The sequence below is a fragment of the Homalodisca vitripennis genome, chromosome X (genome assembly GCF_021130785.1).
Source record: "Homalodisca vitripennis isolate AUS2020 chromosome X, UT_GWSS_2.1, whole genome shotgun sequence".
NCBI lineage: Eukaryota > Metazoa > Arthropoda > Insecta > Hemiptera > Cicadellidae > Homalodisca > Homalodisca vitripennis.
The window spans coordinates 146533190-146559341 of NC_060215.1; the positions used below are offsets into that span (position 1 = coordinate 146533190).

The window sequence follows — 26152 nt, forward strand, 5'->3', positions numbered from 1 at the left end:
ACCGCAGACCGCTAGTTACATACTGTGGTCGTTATGGAAAGCTTGTTAATGCTACTAATACTTTGGTAGCACCATTTGTAGATGACAACCGCAGACCGCTAGTCACATACTGTGGTCATTGTGGAAAGCTTGTTAATGCTAACTAATACTTTGGTAGCACCATTTGTAGATGACAACCGCAGACCACTAGTCACATACTGTGGTCGTTATGGAAAGCTTGTTAATGCTAATAACACTTTGGTAGCACCATTTGTAGATAACAACCACAGACCGCTAGTTACATACTGTGGTCGTTATGGAAAGCTTGTTAATGCTACTAACACTTTGGTGGCACCATTTGTAGATGACAACCGCAGACCGCTAGTCACATACTGTGATCGTTATGGAAAGCTTGTTAATGCTAGTCACACATTGGTATTTCTATGTGTAGAATATCAGTAAAATGTGATGAATTAAATTTAAAATTGAATAAATAATATATGTAATGATGTACAAATAATTGCAAAATTCTATGTTGTGAATAATATTTTCCGAAATATTGTTATGCGATTAGTTTACTCTTAAACATTAAATGGATTTAAACGGCTTGGATTTAGTTAAGAAATACTATTTTGCTAAAGACTCCGTTATTGTAAATTACTATGTGTTACAATTTAAACCGAATCCTGTACATGAACTAGAACTGAATCAGCATGTATTCATTCCAAGTAATCATTATATGCCTACAGTACAATCTTCAAGAAAATGGACCACGTCTAAAATCTGCGGTATTCAATGGTAGTGCCAGTGAAGAAACAGTATGCGTCATATCCTCTTGGTGGGTGAGTGTACCAATACAATGTTATGTCATTCTCACTCAAATCTGCGGTATTCAATGGTAGTGCCAGTGAAGAAACAGTATGCGTCATATCCTCTTGGTGGGTGAGTGTACCAATACAATGTTATGTCATTCTCACTCAAATCTGCGGTATTTAATGGTAGTGCCAGTGAAGAAACAGTATGCGTCATATCCTCTTGGTGGGTGAGTGTACCAATACAATGTTATGTCATTCTCACTCAAATCTGCGGTATTCAATGGTAGTGCCAGTGAAGAAACAGTATGCGTCATATCCTCTTGGTGGGTGAGTGTACCTATACAATGTTATGTCATTCTCACTCAAATCTGCGGTATTCAATGGTAGTGCCAGTGAAGAAACAGTTTGCGTCATATCCTCTTGGTGGGTGAGTGTACCTATACAATGTTATGTCATTCTCACTAAAATCTGCGGTATTCAATGGTAGTACCAGTGAAGAAACAGTTTGCGTCATATCCTCTTGGTGGGTGAGTGTACCTATACAATGTTATTTCATTCTCGCTAAAATCTGCGGTATTCAATGGTAGTACCAGTGAAGAAACAGTTTGCGTCATATCCTCTTGGTGGGTGAGTGTACCTATACAATGTTATTTCATTCTCACTAAAATCTGCGGTATTCAATGGTAGTACCAGTGAAGAAACAGTATGCGTCATATCCTCTTGGTGGGTGAGTGTACGAATACAATGTTATGTCATTCTCACTCAAATCTGCGGTATTCAATGGTAGTGCCAGTGAAGAAACAGTATGCGTCATATCCTCTTGGTGGGTGAGTGTACCTATACAATGTTATTTCATTCTCACTAAAATCTGCGGTATTCAATGGTAGTGCCAGTGAAGAAACAGTATGCGTCATATCCTCTTGGTGGGTGAGTGTACCTATACAATGTTATGTCATTCTCACTCAAATCTGCGGTATTCAATGGTAGTGCCAGTGAAGAAACAGTATGCGTCATATCCTCTTGGTGGGTGAGTGTACCTATACAATGTTATGTCATTCTCACTCAAAACTGCGGTATTCAATGGTAGTGCCAGTGAAGAAACAGTATGCGTCATATCCTCTTGGTGGGTGAGTGTACCAATACAATGTTATGTCATTCTCACTCAAATCTGCGGTATTCAATGGTAGTGCCAGTGAAGAAACAGTATGCGTCATATCCTCTTGGTGGGTGAGTGTACCTATACAATGTTATGTCATTCTCACTCAAATCTGCGGTATTCAATGGTAGTGCCAGTGAAGAAACAGTTTGCGTCATATCCTCTTGGTGGGTGAGTGTACCTATACAATGTTATTTCATTCTCACTAAAATCTGCGGTATTCAATGGTAGTACCAGTGAAGAAACAGTTTGCGTCATATCCTCTTGGTGGGTGAGTGTACCTATACAATGTTATTTCATTCTCACTAAAATCTGCGGTATTCAATGGTAGTACCAGTGAAGAAACAGTTTGCGTCATATCCTCTTGGTGGGTGAGTGTACCTATACAATGTTATTTCATTCTCACTCAAATCTGCGGTATTCAATGGTAGTACCAGTGAAGAAACAGTATGCGTCATATCCTCTTGGTGGGTGAGTGTACGAATACAATGTTATGTCATTCTCACTCAAATCTGCGGTATTCAATGGTAGTGCCAGTGAAGAAACAGTATGCGTCATATCCTCTTGGTGGGTGAGTGTACCTATACAATGTTATTTCATTCTCACTAAAATCTGCGGTATTCAATGGTAGTGCCAGTGAAGAAACAGTTTGCGTCATATCCTCTTGGTGGGTGAGTGTACCTATACAATGTTATGTCATTCTCACTCAAATCTGCGGTATTCAATGGTAGTGCCAGTGAAGAAACAGTATGCGTCATATCCTCTTGGTGGGTGAGTGTACCTATACAATGTTATGTCATTCTCACTCAAAACTGCGGTATTCAATGGTAGTGCCAGTGAAGAAACAGTATGCGTCATATCCTCTTGGTGGGTGAGTGTACCTATACAATGTTATTTCATTCTCACTAAAATCTGCGGTATTCAATGGTAGTACCAGTGAAGAAACAGTTTGCGTCATATCCTCTTGGTGGGTGAGTGTACCTATACAATGTTATTTCATTCTCACTAAAATCTGCGGTATTCAATGGCAGTGCCAGTGAAGAAACCGTTTGCGTCATATCCTCTTGGTGGGTGAGTGTACCAATACAACGTTATGTAATTCTCACTAAACTCTTTACATCAGATGTGTAGTGATTGAACGAAATGTGCATGATGCAATGGAAATGTAGTTAAATGTAAGTGATCATATAAAACAGATCCTTCACAAATAATCGCAAACAAAAAAGTCACTAATTGTAAAAATGAGTTGGTCATTATCATAGAAACTACAATGAGTAGATATGATTGAATTTTAGTTTGATACTATTTTGAATAGCCTTAGATTTTAAATACTGAAAACCTTGGTGCGGTAATATTTGGCATGTCTGGGACCATAGTATGTTCTGTATACCTGGTGTCTGGGCCCTGCCATGACCTGTCATTGCGCCTGTGTATCGGCATGCCTAGTGTAGACTACCATGACCGAATAAATCTCATATAAATAAATAAATAAGTTATAAATAAATCACATGTTATTTGACATTTTTGGATTCAAATATTAAATTTAAATACATTTATTGAGCTGAATTTGCAGCTAACAGCCGACAAGTGGCCAGAACATCCTGTTTTGATGACCATCTCTCCAACCCCATACTCTCAAATTGACCCCAACTTGATCTGCTGCGCTAAGTAGGCTACGCTAATCTTTACTATTAAATGTATCGCTAACAGCCGACAGATAAGTGGCCAGAACATCTGGTGTGAATATCCGTCTCACTCACGCCATGATATCCTCCTAACCCTAACTTGAACTTTTAATTATGGAGTGGCACAAGGGGGTGTTTTGGGACCATTATTGTTTCAAATATACATAAATGGCTTTTTATTCCCACACGAGTCTCTAATTTTCAATTTCAGAATCGCTCTGAGCGCTCTCTTTTGTAGTCTGAAAAGTCTCAGAAAAGCTGCATTCCCACAACTGCCCCATAATGCAATGCCATAGGACAGATAAGGAAATACAACTCCATAGTAAGCCGTTCTCAAGATCTGCCTTGAAAAAAATTTTGACAGATATCTCAGAGCATAAATGCCTGATGAGACCTTTTTACATACATTGTCCACATGTACATTCCATGTCAAATCTATATCTAAGAATATACCAAGGAATTTAGTGCTATATACTTCGTTGAGTTCTTCTTCTCCCAACATCACTGTTGGCCTATGAGCGTTTACAGGTATTCGGTTACAAAAAAATATATGATTGGTTTTAGAATTGTTATTATTTAGATTGTGCATATTAAAATATTGTATACAGCTATTCAGGTCTTCAAAAGTTTGGATTTCAAGATTTGACATGTTATTCGATTTAAAAAAAAAAACAGTTGTGTCATCAGCATATTGTATGATGTTTCCGGAATTGACTGATGATACAACATCGTTCACATATAATAAGAAAAGTATAGGTCCCAGGATTGATCCTTGGGGTACACCATATCTTATTTTCAAAGCCTTAGATAATGTACCGCAGATCTGAACTTGTTGAGTCCTATTACTTAGGTGTGATTGAACCCAGTTTAATGGGACTTCTCGGATACCATAGCCACGTAATCGATCAAGAAGGATCAAGTGATCCACACAGTCAAAGGCTTTGGATAAGTCTAAAAGGACACTAAGCGTTGAATTCCGTTCTTCAAGACCTTTAACTATTAATTCAGTTAGCTGAATGACAGCATCTGTTGTGGATTTACCAGCTCTAAAACCAAATTGGTGATCCGAGATGATTTTTAATTTATCTATAAATATAGAGATCGGCCTGAAGTATTAGGCTGGTTATGATCACCTTTCTTAAAAACAGGTGCAATAATAGCTTTCTTTAGAGGCGAGGGAAAAATTCCTACGTTAAAAGAACAATTTATTAATTGTGTGAGGGGGGCTACAAGTGAGGTAGCACACTGTTTTACGAGCCACGCCGACATGCCATCGACATCAGCGGTCTTTTTTTGGTTTTATCTTTTTTATTACCATGGCCATCTCCTCTTCACCCACTGAAGTCAACATCATTGAGGATGCATGGCAGTTTATAATATTGGGCCTGCTATCCTTGCAGTCCCTATGTCACACTTCTTTGTCACCTCATATGTAAGAAGTCACATAGCAAATTTGCTAAGTCCATCGATTCTTCTATAATGTTTCCATTTTCAGCCGTTAAATTAATCCTTTTGTATTGTAACTTGTTTTTATGTTTATTAATTATTTCCCGGATGCAGTTTTATTTATATTTTTGGAAAATGTTAGTTTTTTGTTTACGTCGTAAGATTTAGCGGCGATAATTAACTTGCCGTAAATTCTTTTGTTGGATTTAAAATAATCGAGGAAGTACTTATCAGTCGAATTTTTTGACATATGTGACAATTCTCTCAATCGATCGCTTGACACTAGCATGCCCTTTATTATCCATTTAGCACGGTCGTTTAAAACCTTGGATTTAAAACTTTTGTACGGACAGGTGATATTTAAGTAATAAAGAAAGGTTTCATAAAAGGAAGAAAACATTTGTTCTGAAGAGATTGGTTCGTTTAAAAAATCCCATTTCTCTTTGCTGAGAAGATATTGTAGGTGGGCAATGTTACAAGGTTGCATATCCCTTTTTAGCTTTATTTCGGGTTGGTGGCACAATGATGTCGAACTATCAATGACGGCAATGTGAGCGTCATGATCGGCGATTCCCGTGCACAACACTGATACTACTACGATTTCAATATTTGAGATAATATTGTCGATGGCAGTTGCAGACGTGGCTGTTATTCGTGTGGGCGAGTCTATGGTCCATGTCAACCCAAAGGTCTTCAATAAGTCACGCAGCTGTCTTGTATCACCGGTCTCTTTTAATTTTTATGTTAATATTTAGATCACCAATCACAACAAATTTAGAATTTTTAGAGAATAAGTTATTCAAAAGAAGTTCTAACTTTTCAAAACAATATTGTATAGACCCTTGAGGTGACCTGTACATTCCAATTATTATAACATTTTGAGATTTTAAAGAAGTCTGAATTTTAAGACCAGACACCTCAAAATCTTTCTCTTTACTAAATTCAAAATGTATAGACTGAAATTTAATATTATTTTTAACGAAAAGTGCAACCCCACCTCCCTTGAAAATTTCTCAACAAAAAAATTGCCCATTAAATAATTTTCAATTGAAAACAAATCAATCGGCTCCAGTGCGAAACCGTGCTCTGAAACCACCAAAATATCGGGTTTTAGGTGGTTTCACACAGCAACCGGAACTCATCGACTTTATTTGTCGCCATTTGAGCATTCTGATGTAAGATAATAGTTGAATTTGAATCTCCCTGAGTGCTGACTGTTCAGTTACTACAAAATTTAACCTTCTAAAATAGAAGAACAATTCTTGTCTGTCCAGTTTTGGTTGTTTATCGTTGAGGATCTCACTCGATCTCGACTGCTTCACAATCTCGTCACTGCTACCAGGAGACAATGGACTTGTCTTACTGTTTTTAACAGCATCGCAGAAGGAATCATATGGAGGCTACAAACACTCGGTAAGGGTAAGAGTAACACTTCCTTTGTGCAGCTCGGAGAGGAAATCTCTTGGGTGTCAACAGGATCCAGCGCCTTCTCCTCCGTCATAGATTGTGTGGAAGAGTCTTGAAATCGCTCACTGGTTGATCCGCGGATCTCCGCGGACATCTGTCTCTTTTCAATATTTTCAACAGCCCGAGCGATAAACTTTGCAGAGAGCTGTTTTTTCCGGCTCCATTCAGGTGTTGTCCATGCCGTGTGAAGAGTTGCCGACCAAGCTTACTTACATCCAGTACCGACACACCATTCTCCCGTAGGTCTTTAAGTCCATTTAGCTTTTTGTTTGTTAATTTTATTTCTGTATTAATAAGGCAGTTCTCAGGAAGATCATTTCGATGAAAGAGACCTACAATTACAACATTAGTATGCTCATACTGCCTAGTGACCCTAAGGATTTGCCCAGCAAGCTCCCTTGCCGGTCTTTTGTTATTGTAAGTAATATCTACTACGTCATTAGACCCTCCGATGATTACTGTGATGTCATTTTTTCCCGACTGCTTTGTCATGTCATAACAATTTTGTAGAACATTACTAAGTGGAGCACCAGAACCGGCACATGTAAAGATATTCCAATTGTCCGCCAATACTGGACGAAGTTTGGCACTCAGTTCTTTAGCATGACTATATCCAAAAACGTTGATACTGCCGGTCACATGAGGTAGACTGTTACAAGTTCCTGTTGCATTTTCAGTAAATTTACTAAATTTTGCATTAGACTTGATTGCTGGGAACTTCTTGTCATTCAAATATTTGGGCCTAACTTCACGACGGTTTTTCTTTTTCCGTTTTTTGTCTTAACAATCTCAAAGTCTGATTCTTAAATGTATTCAGAGTTTTGGGTTTCTTCTTCAGAGAGCGCCAAGTATTTGCTGGATGTTCTCAGTTCAGAGTGATGATAATTTAAATTATTTTTTTGATCCAGTTCCATAATGCGAATGGTTTCAGGGGGTTCAGATGGCAGAGAAATATTTTTTAACGCATTTTTATTTTATTAGATATTTGTGTTCATATACAGGTCACAAACATTTTAAGACCACTCCCATCAAAATCTGTGATTTATAAAAAAGTTATTCCACTTTTAGTGGACTTATGTCATGCATCTATACCAAATTTTTAGTAGCTCTGCCGTGAATTGACAAGACAGGAGCAAATTGCTTAGCAACAACTTATACTTTCTGCAATGAAATTTATATGGTACACAGTAGTAAGTTCTTTTTCTGTTGAATGAGTTAGGTTGGTAGTTCTGAGTGTTTATAAACAAGACAATTTTATTTCTGCTGTTTTATTGTGGCTGTATCTGTTTGTTTACCAAACATAGGCTATTGTGTTGTGTCTTATGATATTGTGAATATTATAACATATTTTCAGTGATAAATAGAAAGTAACCAAAAGAAAAAAGTAAAATAACAAAGTAATAAAGTAAAATGACCAGGCGTAAAAGTGTGTTCAAGAAAAGGAAAAATGCTGGGGTTCAAAAACACAAGCCAGAAAGTGATCAACAAGTTGATTCAACAGTAGTCCTAGGCCTAACCCCAAAATAAGATGACTTACCTAGTGTAAGCTCTTCAAAGATGAAAATAGGTGATAGAGAACTAAGTTACAGTGAGTATGAAGCAGAGAACATATATGATCTAGTAGATATAGAGTCACTTATGAGTAAGTTCCTGGAAATTAGTGCCTGTAGGTTTTGTGGCGCTTAACTAGCCTACAGTACAAATAGGCTCGGTGGATTAGCGACAAGCTGCCAGCTGCATTGTACACAGTGCGATTCCAAAGTAGAGTACTGCAATTCAGAACAGACATTGAATACCAGGTTACATGATACAAACACTAGGCTGGTTTATGCTTTACGCACTATAGGAAGGGACAATCTGCGGCTAAAACATTGTGCGCTATTCTCAATCTTCTGAACCCTCCTGCAAGATTCTTTCGGTACACTGAAGTTATTGGCAAAGTCACTAAAGAAGTTTGTAAACTTGTAATGAAGGAAGCAATTGAGAAAGCTGTTCAGGAAAATGATGGAAGCAGAGAACTAAATGTGGCAGTAGATGGCACCTGGCAAAAGAGGGGGCACACATCAAATAATAGCGTTGTGACTGTAACAAGTGTAGATACAGGTTATGTTATTGATGTGGCCATTGTAAGTAGGTTCTGTACATGCAAAGATAAATTACAAAACATACACAATGAAAACTGTAAAGCTAATTTCATAGGCTCTAGTGGGGCTATGGAAGTACATGGAGCAAAACAAATCTTTGGTAGGTCAGAAACTGAGTTTGGCGTAAAATATAAATATTATTTAGGGGATGGCGATTCCAGTTCTTTTAGATCTGTTGCTGACAGTAAGCCTTATGGAGATGACTATGTGATTGAGAAAATGGAGTGTTGTGGACATGCACAAAAAAGAATGGGTGCTCGCCTAAAGAAACTAAAACTAAAATCAGGAAAACTTGTCCTTGCCGATGGAAAAACCATTGGTGGAAGAAATCGCCTTACAGATGAACGCATCTTAGCCATTCGGAAATATTACGTATTAGCTATTCGGAGGAATACTGGAAATTTAGATAAAATAAGGCAAGCAGTATGGGCTGAATATTTTCATTTGTTGTCCACTAATGAAAATCCACAGCACGGGCTCTGTGAAAAAAGCAAAGAGAGTTGGTGTAAATATCAGCGAGCTGTTGCCAACAATGAAATATATGATCATTTGAAGCACATGCATATACCTGAAGTTATATGAGCCAGATCAAGCCTATTTTTCAGGATTTCGCAGATCCTGCCCTGTTGAAGAAATGCCTGCATGGTAAGTCCCAAAATCCCAATGAGTCGGTCAATGCTGTAATTTGGTCACGACTACCCAAAACGGTGTTTGTAGGTCTACAAACCTTGGAGTTTGGTGGTTATAAAGCCATTTTAAGTTTTAACAGAGGAAATGCCACAAGGTGCCTTGTCTTGAAGGAACTTGGAATGACTGTTAGTAAAAACACAGCTTCAGTAACGAGTGAACTAGACAGACTGCGAGTGCAAAGGAGCGAGCGAGAACATTCAAAACTCCAGTAAAAAGTCAGACAACGACGTGAAAGTGCCAAAAGGAGGTGTGGAAGAAGCTTTTGCTGAAGAAGAGGACCCTGACCAACCATCGTATGGTGCTGGATTGCACTAAACTAATTTTATAGGTCAGTAATTGAATAATTTCCTGTAGGCCAAACCTTTATTTGCGTTTTCCCGAAAACCGTGATTTTTTACATAAATGACCCTCGTGTTAAAATCTGTATTACATTATATATATATAAGTACCTAAACATTTTCACGTCTTTAACTTTAGTAGTTTTTGAGAAAACGAGTCATCAATATTGCAACAAATTTTACATGGTAAAGATAGTGCTATCCGAACCCCCTTCAATCAATTTAGTTGTTTCTTCCTCAAGTATACTGCATATTTTACAGTTGGAAGTGACAATTTGTATGTCATCAGTTTGAGTGAATTGAGTTGTAAAGGTTATTACGCCAGATGTCCTTTTAAGTACCAATTCTTCACTAATTATTTCCCGTTCGGGCAGATCGACCTGGACACATGCCTAGCACGAACTAACTTCCTGCTTTTTCACACTTGACAGTTTTGTGTTTGCGTCTTCTAGTTCTATGGTAAGTTCCTGTATCTTATTGACAAGACTTGATAGCAGTGAAGTAAGCTCTTTGATACGAGCAACCAGTTCATCTTTAGTTCTAATGTGCAAATCCTCGGTCTGGCACTCTACACTATACTTCTTCCTTGCAAGCAACTGCTGAGAGACTAACAGTCACTGGATGCTCACCAGTGTGTATATCATTACAAACGGAGAGAATTTTCAACTTAGCTGAATCAGTTCTGATGGAAGCGTTGCAGTTGCGCCCTAAACAACACCAGCTAAGATCACCGTTTGCGTCACATCTGCTCTCTCTAAATTTATAATTATCTAGAACGATGCAGTCTCTTCCACTTTTAGTTCTCTCTATTATTAAAGACAGCATGCAGTCAATTTCAAAGCCCAATTGAGTTATTATTGAGAAAAAACTCAATATATATTATTATATATATTTTAAACATTATTTTAATTTAATTTGGCAAATTTAAACTATTTGTTCAGTTATTTTCACAAATATCAATATAAATAACAAGCAAAAATATAATAGCGTCGGTGTGGTTTCGATCCGGGTACTGTAGAGTCAATTAAAGACTCCGGTGCACACTTTACCACTGAGCAAGGTATGCGCTGACTTCTAGTTGAAGATTACTGGCATAACAGTTTCGTCTTGCTTAAACTGATTAAATCAGTTTCCTGTAGAGATACGACTTGACTAATTTTAAGTTAAGTTAGCTGTTATAGACACTCTGTAATTCTGATTGGATGACGTGCGTTCGGGTTGGTGTGCCCAGACCGGTATCCAGCTCTATTGGCTGATGGAATTTGCTGAATTTTATGTAAATTGTTTCTTGTTATTTATACTTATTTAATTATATACTTAATTAATTATTTGTTTGTTAATTCTTATATTCAAATTTCTTATTAGCTGGTAATTGTTATTATATATTACTGTATATTATATTTTCGTATTGAATAACATTGGCAATATTAATTACTTCTTAGTTTATCAATGCTATTTTGTATTTACTTCTTAAAATTCTAAAAATACAAATTTAAGAACATTTTTAAATTTTTTTAGATGTACAGAATAATTAATGCATAGCATTAATCACATGCCAACTGATTATTTCATAAACTATGTTTTTATAACAGTTAAACCGTGCGAGTTAAACAGAACTCATGAAATATGTCATTCTTCCTGTATTAAAAGAAAATAAATTATTTTGAACTTGAACTTGAACAATAGCTGGAACATCTGGTGAGGATGTCCGTCTCTCTTTCTCCATGTTATCGATCTAACCGTAACTTGATCTCTTTTACTAATGACAGTAATACGTTGTATTGAATGCCCAAGTAACAACCAACAAGAGGCTAGAAACTCTAACGCGGACGTACATCTCTCTGACCCCATCATATCCACCAAACATCAACTTGTTCTGTGATAGTAATGACAGTAGTTTATTGTGTTGAATGCCCAAGTAACACCCAACAAGAGGCTAGAAACTCTAACGCGGACGTACGTATCTCTGACACCATCATATCCACCAAACACCAACTTGTTCTGTGATAGTAATGACAGTAGTTTATTGTGTTGAATATCTAGCTAACACCCAACTAATGCCTAGAACATCTAACGCGGACGTACGTCTCTCTGACACCATCATATCCACCAAACACCAACTTGTTCTGTGATAGTAATGACAGTAGTTTATTGTGTTGAATGCCCAAGTAACACCCAACAAGAGGCTAGAAACTCTAACGCGGACGTAGGTATCTCTGACACCATCATATCCACCAAACACCAACTTGTTCTGTGATAGTAATGACAGTAGTTTATTGTGTTGAATATCTAGGTAACACCCAACTAATGCCTAGAACATCTAATGCGGATGTACGTCTCTCTGACCCCATCATATCCACCAAACACCAACTTGTTCTGTGATAGTAATGACAGTAGTTTATTGTGTTGAATATCTAGCTAACAGGCGACTAGTGCCTAGAACATCTAACGTGGACGTACGTCTCTCTGACCCCATCATATCCACCAAACACCAACTTGTTCTGTGATAATAATGACAGTAGTTTATTGTGTTGAATGCCCAAGTAACAGCCAACAAAAGGCTAGAAACTCTAACGCGAACGTACGTCTCTCTGACACCATCATATCCACTAAACACCAACTTGTTCTGTGATAGTAATGACAGTAGTTTATTGTGTTGAATATCTAGCTAACACCCAACTAATGCCTAGAACATCTAACGCGGACGTACGTCTCTCTGACCCCATCATATCCAACAAACACCAACTTGTTCTGTGATAGTAATGACAGTAGTTTATTGTGTTGAATGTCTAGCTAATAGCCGACTAGTGCATACAACATCTAACGTGGATGTACGTCTCTCTGACCCCATCATATCCACCATACACCAACTTGTTCTGTGACAGTAATGACTGTAGTTTATTGTGTTGAATGTCTAGCTAACAGCCGACTAGTGCATACAACATCTAACGTTGATGTACGTCTCTCTGACCCCATCATATCCACCATACACCAACTTGTTCTGTGACAGTAATGACTGTAGTTTATTGTGTTGAATGTCTAGCTAACAGCCGACTAGTGCATACAACATCTAACGTTGATGTACGTCTCTCTGACCCCATCATATCCACCATACACCAACTTGTTCTGTGACAGTAATGACTGACTGTAGTTTATTGTGTTGAATGTCTAGCTAACAGCCGACTAGTGCCTAGAACATCTAACGTGGATGTACGTCTCTCTGACCCCATCATATCCACCATACACCAATTTGTTCTGTGATAGTAATGACAGTAGTTTATTGTGTTGAATATCTAGCTAACAGCCGACTAGTGCCTAGAACATCTAACGTGGATGTACGTCTGTCTGACCCCATCATATCCACCAAACACCAACTTGTTCTGTGATAGTAATGACAGTAGTTTCTTGTGTTGAATATCTAGCTAACACCCGACTAGTGCCTAGAACATCTAACGTTGATGTACGTCTCTCTGACCCCATCATATCCAGCAAACACCAACGTGTTCTGTGATAGTAATGACAGTAGTTTATTGTGTTGAGTATCTAGCTAACACCCAACTAATGCCTAGAACATCTAACGCGGAAGTACGTCTCTCTGACCCCATCATATCCACCAAACACCAACTTTTTCTGTAATATTAATGACAGTAGTTTATTGTGTTGAATATCTAGCTAACACCCGACTAGTGCCTAGAACATCTAACGTTGATGTACGTCTCTCTGATCCCATCATATCCACCAAACACCAACTTGTTCTGTGATAGTAATGACATTAGTTTATTGTGTTGAATATCTAGCTAAGACACGACTAGTGCCTAAAACATCTAACTTGGATGTACGTCTCTCTGACTCCATCATATCCACCAAACACCAACGTGTTCTGTGATAGTAATGACAGTAGTTTATTTTGTTGAATATCTAGGTAACACCCAACTAATGCCTAGAACATCTAACGTTGATGTACGTCTCTCTGACACCATCATATCCACCAAACGCCAACTTGTTATGTGATAGTAATGACAGTAGTTTATTGTGTTGAATATCTGGCTAACACCCAGCTAATGCCTAGAACATCTAACGCGGACGTACGTCTCTCTGACCCCATCATATCCACCAAACACCAACTTGTTCTGTGATAGTAATGACAGTAGTTTATTGTGTTGAATATCTAGCTAACAGTCGACTAGTGCCTAGAACATCTAACGTGAATGTACGTCTCTCTGACCCCATCATATCCAGCAAACACCAACGTGTTCTGTGATAGTTTATTGTGTTGAATATCTAGCTAACATCCAGCTAATGCCTACAACATCTAACGCGGACGTACGTCTCTGTGACCCCATCATATCCACCAAACACCAACTTGTTCTGTGATAGTAATGACAGTAGTTTATTGTGTTGAATATCTAGCTAACACCCAACTAATGCCTAGAACGTCTAACGTTGATGTACGTCTCTCTGACACCATCATATCCACCAAACACCAACTTGTTCTGTGATAGTAATGACAGTAGTTTATTGTGTTGAATATCTAGCTAACATCCAGCTAATGCCTAGAACATCTAACGCGGACGTACGTCTCTCTGACCCCATCATATCCACCAAACAACAACTTGTTTCTGTGATAGTAATGACAGTAGTTTATTGTGTTGAATATCTAGCTAACACCCGACTAGTGCCTAGAAACATCTAACGTGAATGTACGTCTCTCTGACCCCATCATATCCACAAAACACCATCTTGTTCTGTGATAGTAATGACAGTAGTTTATTGTATTGAATATCTAGCTAACAGCCGACTAGTGCCTAAAACATCTAACGCGGACGTACGTCTCTCTGACCCCCATCATATCCAGCAAACACCAACGTGTTCTGTGACAGTAATGACAGTAGTTTATTGTGTTGAATATCTAGCTAACACCTCGACTAGTGCCTATAACATCTAACGTTGATGTACGTCTCTCTGACCCCATCATATCCACCAAACAACAACTTTTTCTGTGATAGTAATGACAGTAGTTTATTGTATTGAATATCTAGCTAACACCCAGCTAATGCCTAGAACATCTAACGTTGATGTACGTCTCTCTGACCCCATCATATCCACGAAAACACCAACGTGTTCTGTGATAGTAATGACAGTAGTTTATTGTGTTGAATATCTAGCTAACACCCGACTAGTGTGCCTAGTAACATCTAACGCGGACGTACGTCTCTGTGACCCCATCATATCCACCAAACACCAACTTGTTCTGTGATAGTAATGACAGTAGTTTATTGTGTTGAAATATCTAGCTAACATCCAGCTAATGCCTAGAACATCTAACGCGACGTACGTCTCTCTGACCCCATCATATCCACCAACAAACAACAACTTGTTCTGTGATAGTAATGACAGTAGTTTATTGTGTTGATTATCTAGCTAACACCCAACTAGTGCCTAGAACATCTAACGTGAATGTACGTCTCTCTGACCCCATCATATCCACAAAACACCATCTTGTTCTGTGATAGTAATGACAGTAGTTTATTGTATTGAATATCTAGCTAACAGCCGACTAGTGCCTAGAACATCTAACGCGGACGTACGTCTCTCTAACCCCATCATATCCAGCAAACACCAACGTGTTCTGTGACAGTAATGACAGTAGTTTATTGTGTTGAATATCTAGCTAACACCCGACTAGTGCCTAGAACATCTAACGTTGATGTACGTCTCTCTGACCCCATCATATCCACCAAACAACAACTTGTTCTGTGATAGTAATGACAGTAGTTTATTGTATTGAATATCTAGCTAACACCCAGCTAATGCCTAGAACATCTAACGTTGATGTACGTCTCACTGACCCCATCATATCCACCAAACACCAACTTGTTCTGTGATAGTAATGACAGTAGTTTATTGTGTTGAATATCTAGCTAACACCCGACTAGTGCCTAGAACATCTAACGTGAATGTACGTCTCTCTGACCCCAACATATCCACCAAACACCAACTTGTTCTGTGATAGTAATGACAGTAGTTTATTGTGTTGAATATCTAGCTAACAGTTCGACTAGTGCCTAGAACATCTAACGTGGATGTACGTCTCTCTGACCCCATCATATCCACCAAACACCAACTTGTTCTGTGATATTAATGACAGTAGTTTATTGTGTTGTATATCTAGCTAAACACCCAAATAGTGCCTAGAACATTCTAACGTTGATGTACGTCTCTCTGACCCCATCATATCCACCAAACACCAACTTGTTCTGTGATATTAATGACAGTAGTTTATTGTATTGAATATCTAGCTAACACCCAGCTAATGCCTAGAACATCTAACGTTGATGTACGTCTCTCTGACCCCATCATATCCACCAAAACACCAACTTGTTCTGTGATATTAATGACAGTAGTTTATTTGTGTTTTGAATGCCCAAGTAACAGCCAACAAGAGGCTAGAAACTCTAACGCGGACGTACGTCTCTCTGACCCCATCATATCCACCAAACACCAACTTGTTCTGTGATAGTAATGACAGTGATTTATTGTGTTGTATGTTTAGAAACGAGGACAAGTGGCCCGAACGTCTGGTGTGGATGAACGTCTCTATGGCCTCATTATATTAACCTAACCCCAAATTGAACTGATTTTTTAATGAGAGTAATTTATTGTGTTGAATGTCCGGAAACGGAGGACAAGTGGCCCAAAGGTCTGGTGTGAATGTCCGTCTCTATGGCCTCATGATATTAACCTAAGCCAAACTGATCTGTTTTTTAATGACAGTGATTTATTGTGTTGCATGTCCAGAAACGAGGACAAGTGGCCCGAACGTCTTGTTGTGGATGACCGTCTCTATGGTCTCATGATATTAACCTAAGCCAAACTGACATGTTTTTTAATGACAGTGATTTATTGTGTTGCATGTCCAGAAACGAGGACAAGTGGCCCGAACGTCTTGTTGTGGATGACCGTCTCTATGGCCTCATGATATTAACCTAACCCAAACTGATCTGTTTTTTTTTTTGACAGTGATTTATTGAGTTGCATGTCCAGAAACGGAGGACAAGTGGCCTGAAAGTCTAGTGTTGTCGGTCCGTCTCTATGGCCCCATGATATTAACCTAACCCCAAAATGAACCGTTTTTTGAATGAAAGTGATTTATTGTATTAAATGTCCAGGAAACAGAGGACAAGTGGCCCGAACGTCTGGTGTGGATGTCCGTCTCTATGGCCCCATGATATTAATATAACCCCAAATTGAACTGTTTTTTGAATTACAGTGATTTATTGTTTTGAATGTCCAGGAAAAAGCGGACTAGTGGCCTGAAAGTCTAGTGAGGATGTCCGTCTCTTACCCCATAATTTTAAACTAACACAATTTGATCTGTTTTTGAATGACAGTGATTTAATGTTGTGAATGTCCAAGAAACGGAAGACAAGTGACCTGAACGTTTGTTGAGGCTGTCCGTCTGTATGGCACCATGATATTAACCTAACCCCAAATTAAAATGTTTTTTGAATGACGTGATTTATTGTGTTGAATATACTAGAGACGGCGGACAAGTGGCCCGATCGACTGGTGTGGATGTCCGTCTCTATGGCCCCATGATTTTAAACTAACACAATTTGATCTGTTTTTGAATGACAGTGATTTAATGTTGTGAATGTCCAAGAAACGGAAGACAAGTGGCCTGAACGTCTGTTGAGGCTGTCCGTCTATATGGCACCATGATATTAACCTAACCCCATATTAAAATGTTTTTTGAATGACGTGATTTATTGTGTTGAATATACTAGAGACGGCGGACAAGTGGCCCGATCGACTGGTGTGGATGTCCGTCTCTATGGCCCCATGATTTTAAACTAACACAATTTGATCTGTTTTTGAATGACAGTGATTTAATGTTGTGAATGTCCAAGAAACGGAAGACAAGTGGCCCGATCGACTGGTGTGGATGTCCGTCTCTATGGCCCCACGATATTAACCTAACCCCAAATTGAACTGTTTTTCTAATGAGAGTAATTTATTGTGTTGAATGTCCGGAAACGGAGGAAAAGTGGCCCAAAGGTCTGGTGTGAATGTCCGTCTCTATGGCCTCATGATATTAACCTAAGCCAAACTGATCTGTTTTTTTTTTTTTTTTTTTTTTTTTTGACATTGATTTATTGTGTTGCATGTCCAGAAACGGAGGACAAGTGGCCTGAAAGTCTAGTGTTGTTCTCCGTCTCTATGGCCCCATGATATTAAACTAACCCCAAAATGAACTGTTTTTGAATGACAGTGATTTAATGTGGTGAATGTCCAAGAAACGGAAGACAAGTGGCCTGAACGTCTGTTGAGGCTGTCCGTCTATATGGCAACATGATATTAACCTAACCCCAAATTGAACTGTTTTTTTAATGACAGTGATTTATTGTGTTGAATGTACCGGAAACGGAGGACAAGTGGCCCAAACGACTGGTGTGGATGTCCGTCTCTATGGCCCCATGATATTAACCTAACCCCAAATTGAACTGTTTTTTTAATGACAGTGATTTATTGTGTTGAATGTCCAGGAAACGGAGGACAAGTGGCCTGAAAGTCTAGTGTGTATGTCCGTCTCTGTGACCACATGATATTAACCTAACCAAAACTGATCTGTTTTTTGAATGACAGTGATTTATTGTGTTGAATGTCCAGGAAACGGAGGACAAGTAGCCTAATCGTCTAGTGTGTATGTCCGTCTCTGTGACCACATGATATTAACCTAACCAAAACTGATCTGTTTTTTTTTTTAATGACAGTGATTTAATGTGTTTAATGTCTAAGAAACGGAGGAAATGTGGACTGAAAGTCTGGTGTGGATGTCCGTCTCTTGCCCCATAATTTTAAACTAACACAATTTGATCTGTTTTTGAATGACAGTGATTTAATGTGGTGAATGTCCAAGAAACGGAAGACAAGTGGCCTGAACGTCTGTTGAGGCTGTCCGTCTATATGGCACCATGATATTAACCTAACCCCATATTAAAATGTTTTTTTGAATGACGTGATTTATTGTGTTGAATATGTCCAGAGACGGCGGACAAGTGGCCTGATCGACTGGTGTGGATGTTCCGTCTTTATGGCCCCATGATATTAACCTAACCCCAAATTGAACTGTTTTTTTAATGACAGTGATTTATTGTGTTGAATGTCCAGTAAACGGAGGACAAGTGGCCCAAACGTCTGGTGTGGATGTCCGTCTCTATGGCCCCATGATATTAACCTAACCCAAAATTGAACTGTTTTTTTAATGACAGTGATTTATTGTGTTGAATGTCCAGAAACGGAGGACAAGTGGCCCAAAGGTCTGGTGTGGATGTCCGTCTCTATGGCCCCATGATATTAACCTAACCCCAAATTGATCTGTTTTATTTAATGACAGTGATTTATTGTGTTGAATGTCCAGTAAACGGAGGACAAGTGGCCTAATCGTCTCGTGTTGTATGTCCGTCTCTATGGCCCCATGATATTAACCTAACCCCAAATTAAAATGTTTTTTGAATGACGTGATTTATTGTGTTTAATATACTAAGAGACGGCGGACAAGTGGCTCGATCGACTGGTGTGGATGTCCGTCTTTATGGGCCCATGATATTAACCTAACCCCAAAATGAACTGTTTTTTGAATGACTGTGATTAATTGTGTTGAATTAAAAAAATCCTGTGTTAAAATCAGGAAACGGAGGACAAGTAGCCTAAACGTCTAGTGTGTATGTCCGTCTCTGTGACCACATGATATTAACCTAACCAAAACTGATCTGTTTTTTGAATGACAGTGATTTATTGTGTTTAATGTCTAAGAAACGGAGGACAAGTGGCCTGAAAGTCTGGTGTGGATGTCCGTCTCTATTCCAACATGATATTAACCTAACCCCAAATTAAAATGTTTTTTGAATGACGTGATTTATTGTGTTGAATGTCCAAAAAACGGAGGACAAGTGGCCTGAAAGTCTAGTGTTGTCGGTCCGTCTCTATGGCCCCATGATATTAACCTAACCCCAAATTAAAATGTTTTTTGAATGACGTGATTTATTGTGTTGAATATACTAGAGACGGCGGACAAGTGGCCCGATCGACTGGTGTGGATGTCCGTCTCTATGGCCCCATGATATTAACATAACCCCAAATTGAACTTTTTATTAATGACAGTGATTTATTGTTTTGAATGTCCAGGAAACAGCGGACTAGTGGCCCTGAAAGTCTAGTGAGGATGTCCGTCTCTTGCCCCATAATTTTAACACTAACCTCACATTGAACTGTTTTTTTTTTATGACAGTGATTTATTTTGTTGCATTTCCAGGAACTGGACGAAATGTGGCCCAAAAGTCTGGTGTAGATGTCCTTTTCTATGGCCCCATGATAATAACCTAACCAAAACTAATCTGTTTTTTTAATGACAGTGATTTATTGTGTTGAATGTCCAGGAAACGGAGGACAAGTAGCCTAAACGTCTAGTGTGTATGTCCGTCTCTGTGGCCCCATGATATTAACCTAACCAAAACTGATCTGTTTTTATTGAATGACAGTGATTTATTGTGTTGAATGTCCAGGAAACGGAGGACAAGTAGCCTGAACGTCTAGTGTGGAGATTCCGTCTCTGTGGCCCCATGATATTAACCTAACCCCAAAACTGATCTGTTTTTTTTAATGACAGTGATTTATTGTGTTTAATGTCTAAGAAACGGAGGAAAAGTGGACTGAAACGTCTGGTGTGGATGTCCGTCTATATGGCCCCATGATATTAACCTAACCCCGAATTGAACTGTTTTATTTAATGACAGTGATTTATTGTGTTAAATGTCCAGGAAACGGAGGACAAGGGGCCTGAACGTCTGGTGTGGATGTTAGTCTTTATGGCCCCATGATATTAACCTAACCCCAAATTGAACTGTTTTTTTAATGACAGTGATTTATTGTGTTAAATGTCCAGTAAACGGAGGACAAGGGGCCTGTACGTCAGGTGTGGATGTTAGTCTTTATGGCCCCATGATATTAACCTAACCCCAAATTGAACTGTTTTTTTAATGACAGTGATTTATTGTGTTGAATGTCCAGTAAACGGAGGACAAGGGGCCTGTACGTCTGGTGTGGATGTTAGTCTTTATGGCCCCATGATATTAACCTAACCCCAAATTGAACTGTTTTTTTAATGACAGTGATTTATTGTGTTGAATGTCCAGTAAACGGAGGACAAGTAGCCTAATCGTCTAGTGTGTATGTCCGTCTCTGTGACCACATGATATTAACCTAACCAAAACTGATCTGTTTTTTTGAATGACAGTGATTTATTGTGTTGAATGTCCAGGAAACGGAGGACAAGTAGCCTAATCGTCTAGTGTGTATGTCCGTCTCTGTGACCACATGATATTAACCTAACCAAAACTGATCTGTTTTTTTTTTAATGACAGTGATTTAATGTGTTTAATGTCTAAGAAACGGAGGAAAAGTGGACTGAAAGTCTGGTGTGGATGTCCGTCTATATGGGCCCATGATATTAACCTAACCCCAAAATGAACTGTTTTTTGAATGACTGTGATTAATTGTGTTGAATTAAAAAAAATCCTGTGTTAAAATCAGGAAACGGAGGACAGTAAAACGAGGACAAGTGGCCTGAACGTCTGGTGTGGATGTTAGTCTTTATGGCCCCATGATATTAACCTAACCCCAAATTGAACTGTTTTTTTTAATGAGAGTGATTTATTATATTGAATGTTCAGGAAACGGAGGACAAGTGGCCTGAACATCTGGTGTGGATGTCAGTTTCTCAGATACCATGCTCTCCACCTGAGCCGAACTTGATCTGCTTTACTGATGAAAATCTATTTCATAAGGTACTAAAGTTAAAATAATAATATCAATAAAGTGTAAATCCACACTTAACTCAATGTTTCTTGCATCTTGTCATAGCATGCGAATTATAAACACAAATAAGATTTATTTCCATCCAATTTTGTTAATATTTGATGAACAGGGAATACAAATTGTTTTATACTCAATATTATTTTGGTTTCTATAGTGATGCTATTTAGCTAATTGCTCGTAAATTACTACACAGTATCTTCATTTTTGTGTGCTTTGATTGCTTATTAAGTTTAGTGGTTTTCACTGATTATTACAACTTTTCAGACATTCAATGAATTGGCATTATTAAAAATCATGAAATGAAAAAAGAGTAAACAAAATCCTAAATAAAGAATATTCTCTATGATTTTCACTTTAGTTAATTTTATGGAGCAATAATAAATGTTTTATACTCACGCATATACCCCTCCTCTAAACAAAAAATGACATGAGATGATGACTTTGCATATCCGAGTTCAATTTATTCATTTCAACTGTTACTAAAAGTGGGCAATTCAAAATTTTTAGTTTTAGTGGGACTTTTTAAAATCTCTAGTTTCTTTTTCTTCAGGAGAATTTGACTTTATTCAATCTCGTATTTCTAGTGAATCCAGTGGTTGCCCAACTGTGACTCCTGAAATGTCTCTAATCAAAAATAAGGTTATTAGACCACTACACTGCGGTGTGGTTTTTATACTCACCTGTAAAATACTGTTCATCACTTACTTAATATTATGAATAGTTACACATTTAATATTGATGACTATAAGGATCCTCATATTTCATATACATTATACTAAAATAATATTACACTAGACACCCTCCGACTGGTACAAATAATTGAAATTTGTAAATTTATATATATCATAATTAGTATTGTTGTTAGCACTTGCATTGTACGCATAAGATAATACATTCATAAAACGATGAAGTACTCAAAGTAAGATATAAAGATGATCAAATCAAATTTACCAAACAAATTTTTCAACGTGTTTTATTTATTAGGCAAACGATCAGTCTTCTCTTTTGTTTAAATAAGATCTGACAACAATAGCTACCAGATGTGCAGAGAGCCAGAAAACCACTCATTTGTATTGTTTGTATTGTGCGCACCCAAAAAAAATGTTGAGGCCGGCCGCACACCATGCTACAGTACAAGATGAAAGCTGCTTCATGAGATGATCGTGACTTGCATCATGCCGTGACGCTAAATGGTGACAAAAAGAGTAAAAAGTAAAATGAAATAGAGGATGTTTTATTTTACCAGGCGAAGTTAGAGCTAAGAAGCTTAGCTGTAATATATAATGTAACATTAACCTGGGGACCAATGGCTTTAAAGTTACTTCCGAACCATCACCAATGGCCGGGCAGGCGGACTGCTCTAGCCATCATGACTTGAGGTCAATCGTTCAAAATGGAACTGTCATGACAACGCTATTATTGCAAAGATTAACTGGTACCTTTTTATCTATTTTTATCTACTAACAGCTAAGTATAAGTCTTCATGTAGAACTGACAAAAAACGAGAAACCTAATATTCTGTAAAGTGATAATAAATATCGAGAAAGTTATGTATTCTTTGGCGAGGTTGTGTGGCGCTGTGTGGGCAGAAAATGTGGCGCTACAATAAAAACAGATGCTGAAAGAACTGTAATCACCGTAGTAACAGCAAACACACGGGCCCTCATGATGAGGGTCCTGACGTCACCTCCCCAGCCACGAACCTCACCATTTGCAGCTGACACCGCTGTACCCCGCGCCTCTTCTGCTGGTACACCACACGTGCCGGTTCCCTGCCTCTTCGTCCTGCCAGAACACCACGGACCTGCCAACCGCTTCTACTCCATTATGTTCTCGGTCTGATTTCGGAGTAATTACAACCACACCCACTTTTATAACCTTGCAGGAAGAAATGTGAAACTCAAGCATCTGAAGGAAATACATAACCGTTTATTCAATCATTTCGAATCAGACACCCGTTTGCTAGAGTTTACCAATGAGGTTTTTGTGGCAAATACATCTAGAGCGAATGCCAATAAACTCCCTTCTTCAACTAACTGCAGTGTACAGTGCAACTTGCCATTCGACTGTGTGGACGAGAGATGTATGCTACACGGCAACTGTTGGAACACTTCAAGATAACGGTGGAGGTTCTTGATGCGGAAATTCAATGCTTAAAAAATGAAGAAGTACACTGGGCCTGCAAGCGGAGCGACGAAGATTGCACAGCAGAGGAAAGCCAAATCTGATTTCTGTGCACAACAGATTTACAGACCTCTGTACAGTTGACAAAAAAGCCAAAGATGATGCGGTGAAATCCACTCTCCTACCAGCAACAAAGAGGAGGCGTAAGAAAGCCTCAGGGAGGAACAGTCGACCCGAAAACTGCCTCAGACGTCCATCACAACTACACGTGGCTCATCAGTCAACTTCCGGTCACCATCGAGAGCGACAGTCACGGCCGAGACTCGGCCGGTCTGGTCCGGCGGCTGTTAGGTACCAGGAGAAGAGTGGGCGGCGTCTGCAGACCTGGTGCCGGGCTGCTGGCTGTTATTGTCCGGCTTGCCACGTTCAATATGATTGTGGCTACTCTCCCACACCGGCAAGCTGCCTCTGGTAGCCCTTCACCCTCACCGCATGTCGAGTAGCAGCCGCCCGCCAGTGACATCTATCGGACGCCGCCGCCTGTGGTTACTTCGATGCAGACCGTCTCATATGTCGATGCCGTGAAGGTATATTGCAGACATGGCTTCTGTTGTCCATTCTGCACCTTCTAAATCACAAGATCAAAGAATTGAATCACCCGATTCCCCACTTTAAATCAGCATTTGCGAGGATCTCAAAACAGACCTTCTTGTGTCACTGAACACTGTTTCAACATTGAAAACAACGCTCTGTGCAAAATTCCGAACTGCATATTGGCTTCCGCGTACTGTAGACTTTGGAGTAGGGGTTGCTATTTTTATGAAACAAAATTTCACGATCCCCCCTTTCTGACTCAAGAATCAACCGAAAAAGATTTTGAAGCAGTGGAGACCAAAATCCAAACAGATAAATCAAAATTTGTAGTGATCGGAATATATAGGTCTTCCGGTGGAAACAAAGAATTTTTTTCCAAAATTCGAACAATTACTGACAGACCTGACTGATCAACGTCAGGAATATGTCGTGATGGGGGATTTCAACATTGACGCGTTGGACAACACACCATTCCACAGTTCGATTAGTTGATTTACTTAAGCCGCGTTTATACCGGAGTTGGCAACCAATGATTGCAGAGTTTTATCGGCAATTTTTATTCGAACGCCTTAAAACAACTGCAACTCGCATTGACAACTGTAGTGCAGACCGATTTTATGAGTTGGCAACGAAAATTTGTTTTTCCGGCTTAAGTCGGTAAAGATCAAAGGCGGTTACCAACCTCGGTCGGCAATACGAGTTGCAGTGCCAAACTGAGCGGCGACTTGAATCTGTAACTAACCCCGCTACCCCTCCCACCTATCGGCTCCACGTGGTCGATAGGTATTTAACATTTACTTACCTGTATGCTATCCTTCAGGAAACATATCAAAGCGTCACAAACATCTGGCACAAAGAGAGATATCGCACTTTTTGAAACTTTAAACAAATAACATAAACTTTAAACATAAACAATTAGATGCTTGTATAAGAGTCGCCAGTTGCCAAAAATCGAAAAGTTATAGCTAACATTTCACGCACTGGAATTGCTTTCCTGTAGTTAGTATCCTTTTTGCTAATTATGTGTCCAATACCAACAATTAAACATTCAAAATCGTTGCTCGACTTTCTTAAAAGGTTTTTTATACTGCCATTGCATCTCAATTCTCCCGTCAAAGGATCTGTATCATCTCTATTTAAGTCATTCAGTATATCGCTGCCACTATACCTTGCTCTTGCCTGCAATGAAGGTCGAACTCAGAATCTTCTGCAATACTGCAACCAAAAACAAAATTATACAGTATATAGAATGTCGAGTGCGGAAGAGGTTGTACTTGCTGCAGCAGCGTGTGTTGTTCTAGGTAAATTGAGAAGACGGAGAAGATTCTGGGTTCGACCTTCATTGCAGGCAAGAGCAAGGTATAGTGGCAGCGATCTATTGAATGACTTAATTAGAGATGATAAAGATCCTTTGAAGGGAGAGTTGAGATGCGATGGCAGTATAAAAACAATCGTCAACATATTGAATAATTTTTCCATTCTGGATCGCTGATTTCAATATGTTGACGTAAATTTCAAAAAGGACTGGCCCTAATATTGATCCCTATGGGACACTGTAGGGCATTTTGACTTTGCCTTACAAGACACTCGCAATCTGCACGCACTGCTCTCCATATTTCAAATAAGACGAGATCCAATCGTGCGGCAGTCCCCGAATACCACTTGAACACAACTGGGGCAACAGTGTCGCATGATTCACACAGTCAAAAGCTTTAGAGAGGTTGAGGAATATGCTTAGGACCTTGAACAACCACACAGACAATAACTATAATTATTGATGATTCATTAAAAGTGGCAATTGCGTTTAATGATTTCTTTTCAACTGTTGCTGGAACAG

General features: G+C 38.9%; 1 protein-coding gene across 1 annotated transcript in view; it reads left to right on the plus strand.

Moving 5' to 3' along the window:
• The window catches only part of LOC124369983 (plasma kallikrein-like), a 77625-nt gene that overhangs the window by 42544 nt on the left and 8929 nt on the right, over positions 1 to 26152 (plus strand). The window contains exons 4-5 of the mRNA XM_046828223.1: positions 729 to 821; positions 21453 to 21566. Of these exons, the coding sequence (XP_046684179.1) occupies positions 729 to 821; positions 21453 to 21566 (207 nt within the window). The remainder of the gene's footprint in view (positions 1 to 728; positions 822 to 21452; positions 21567 to 26152) is intronic.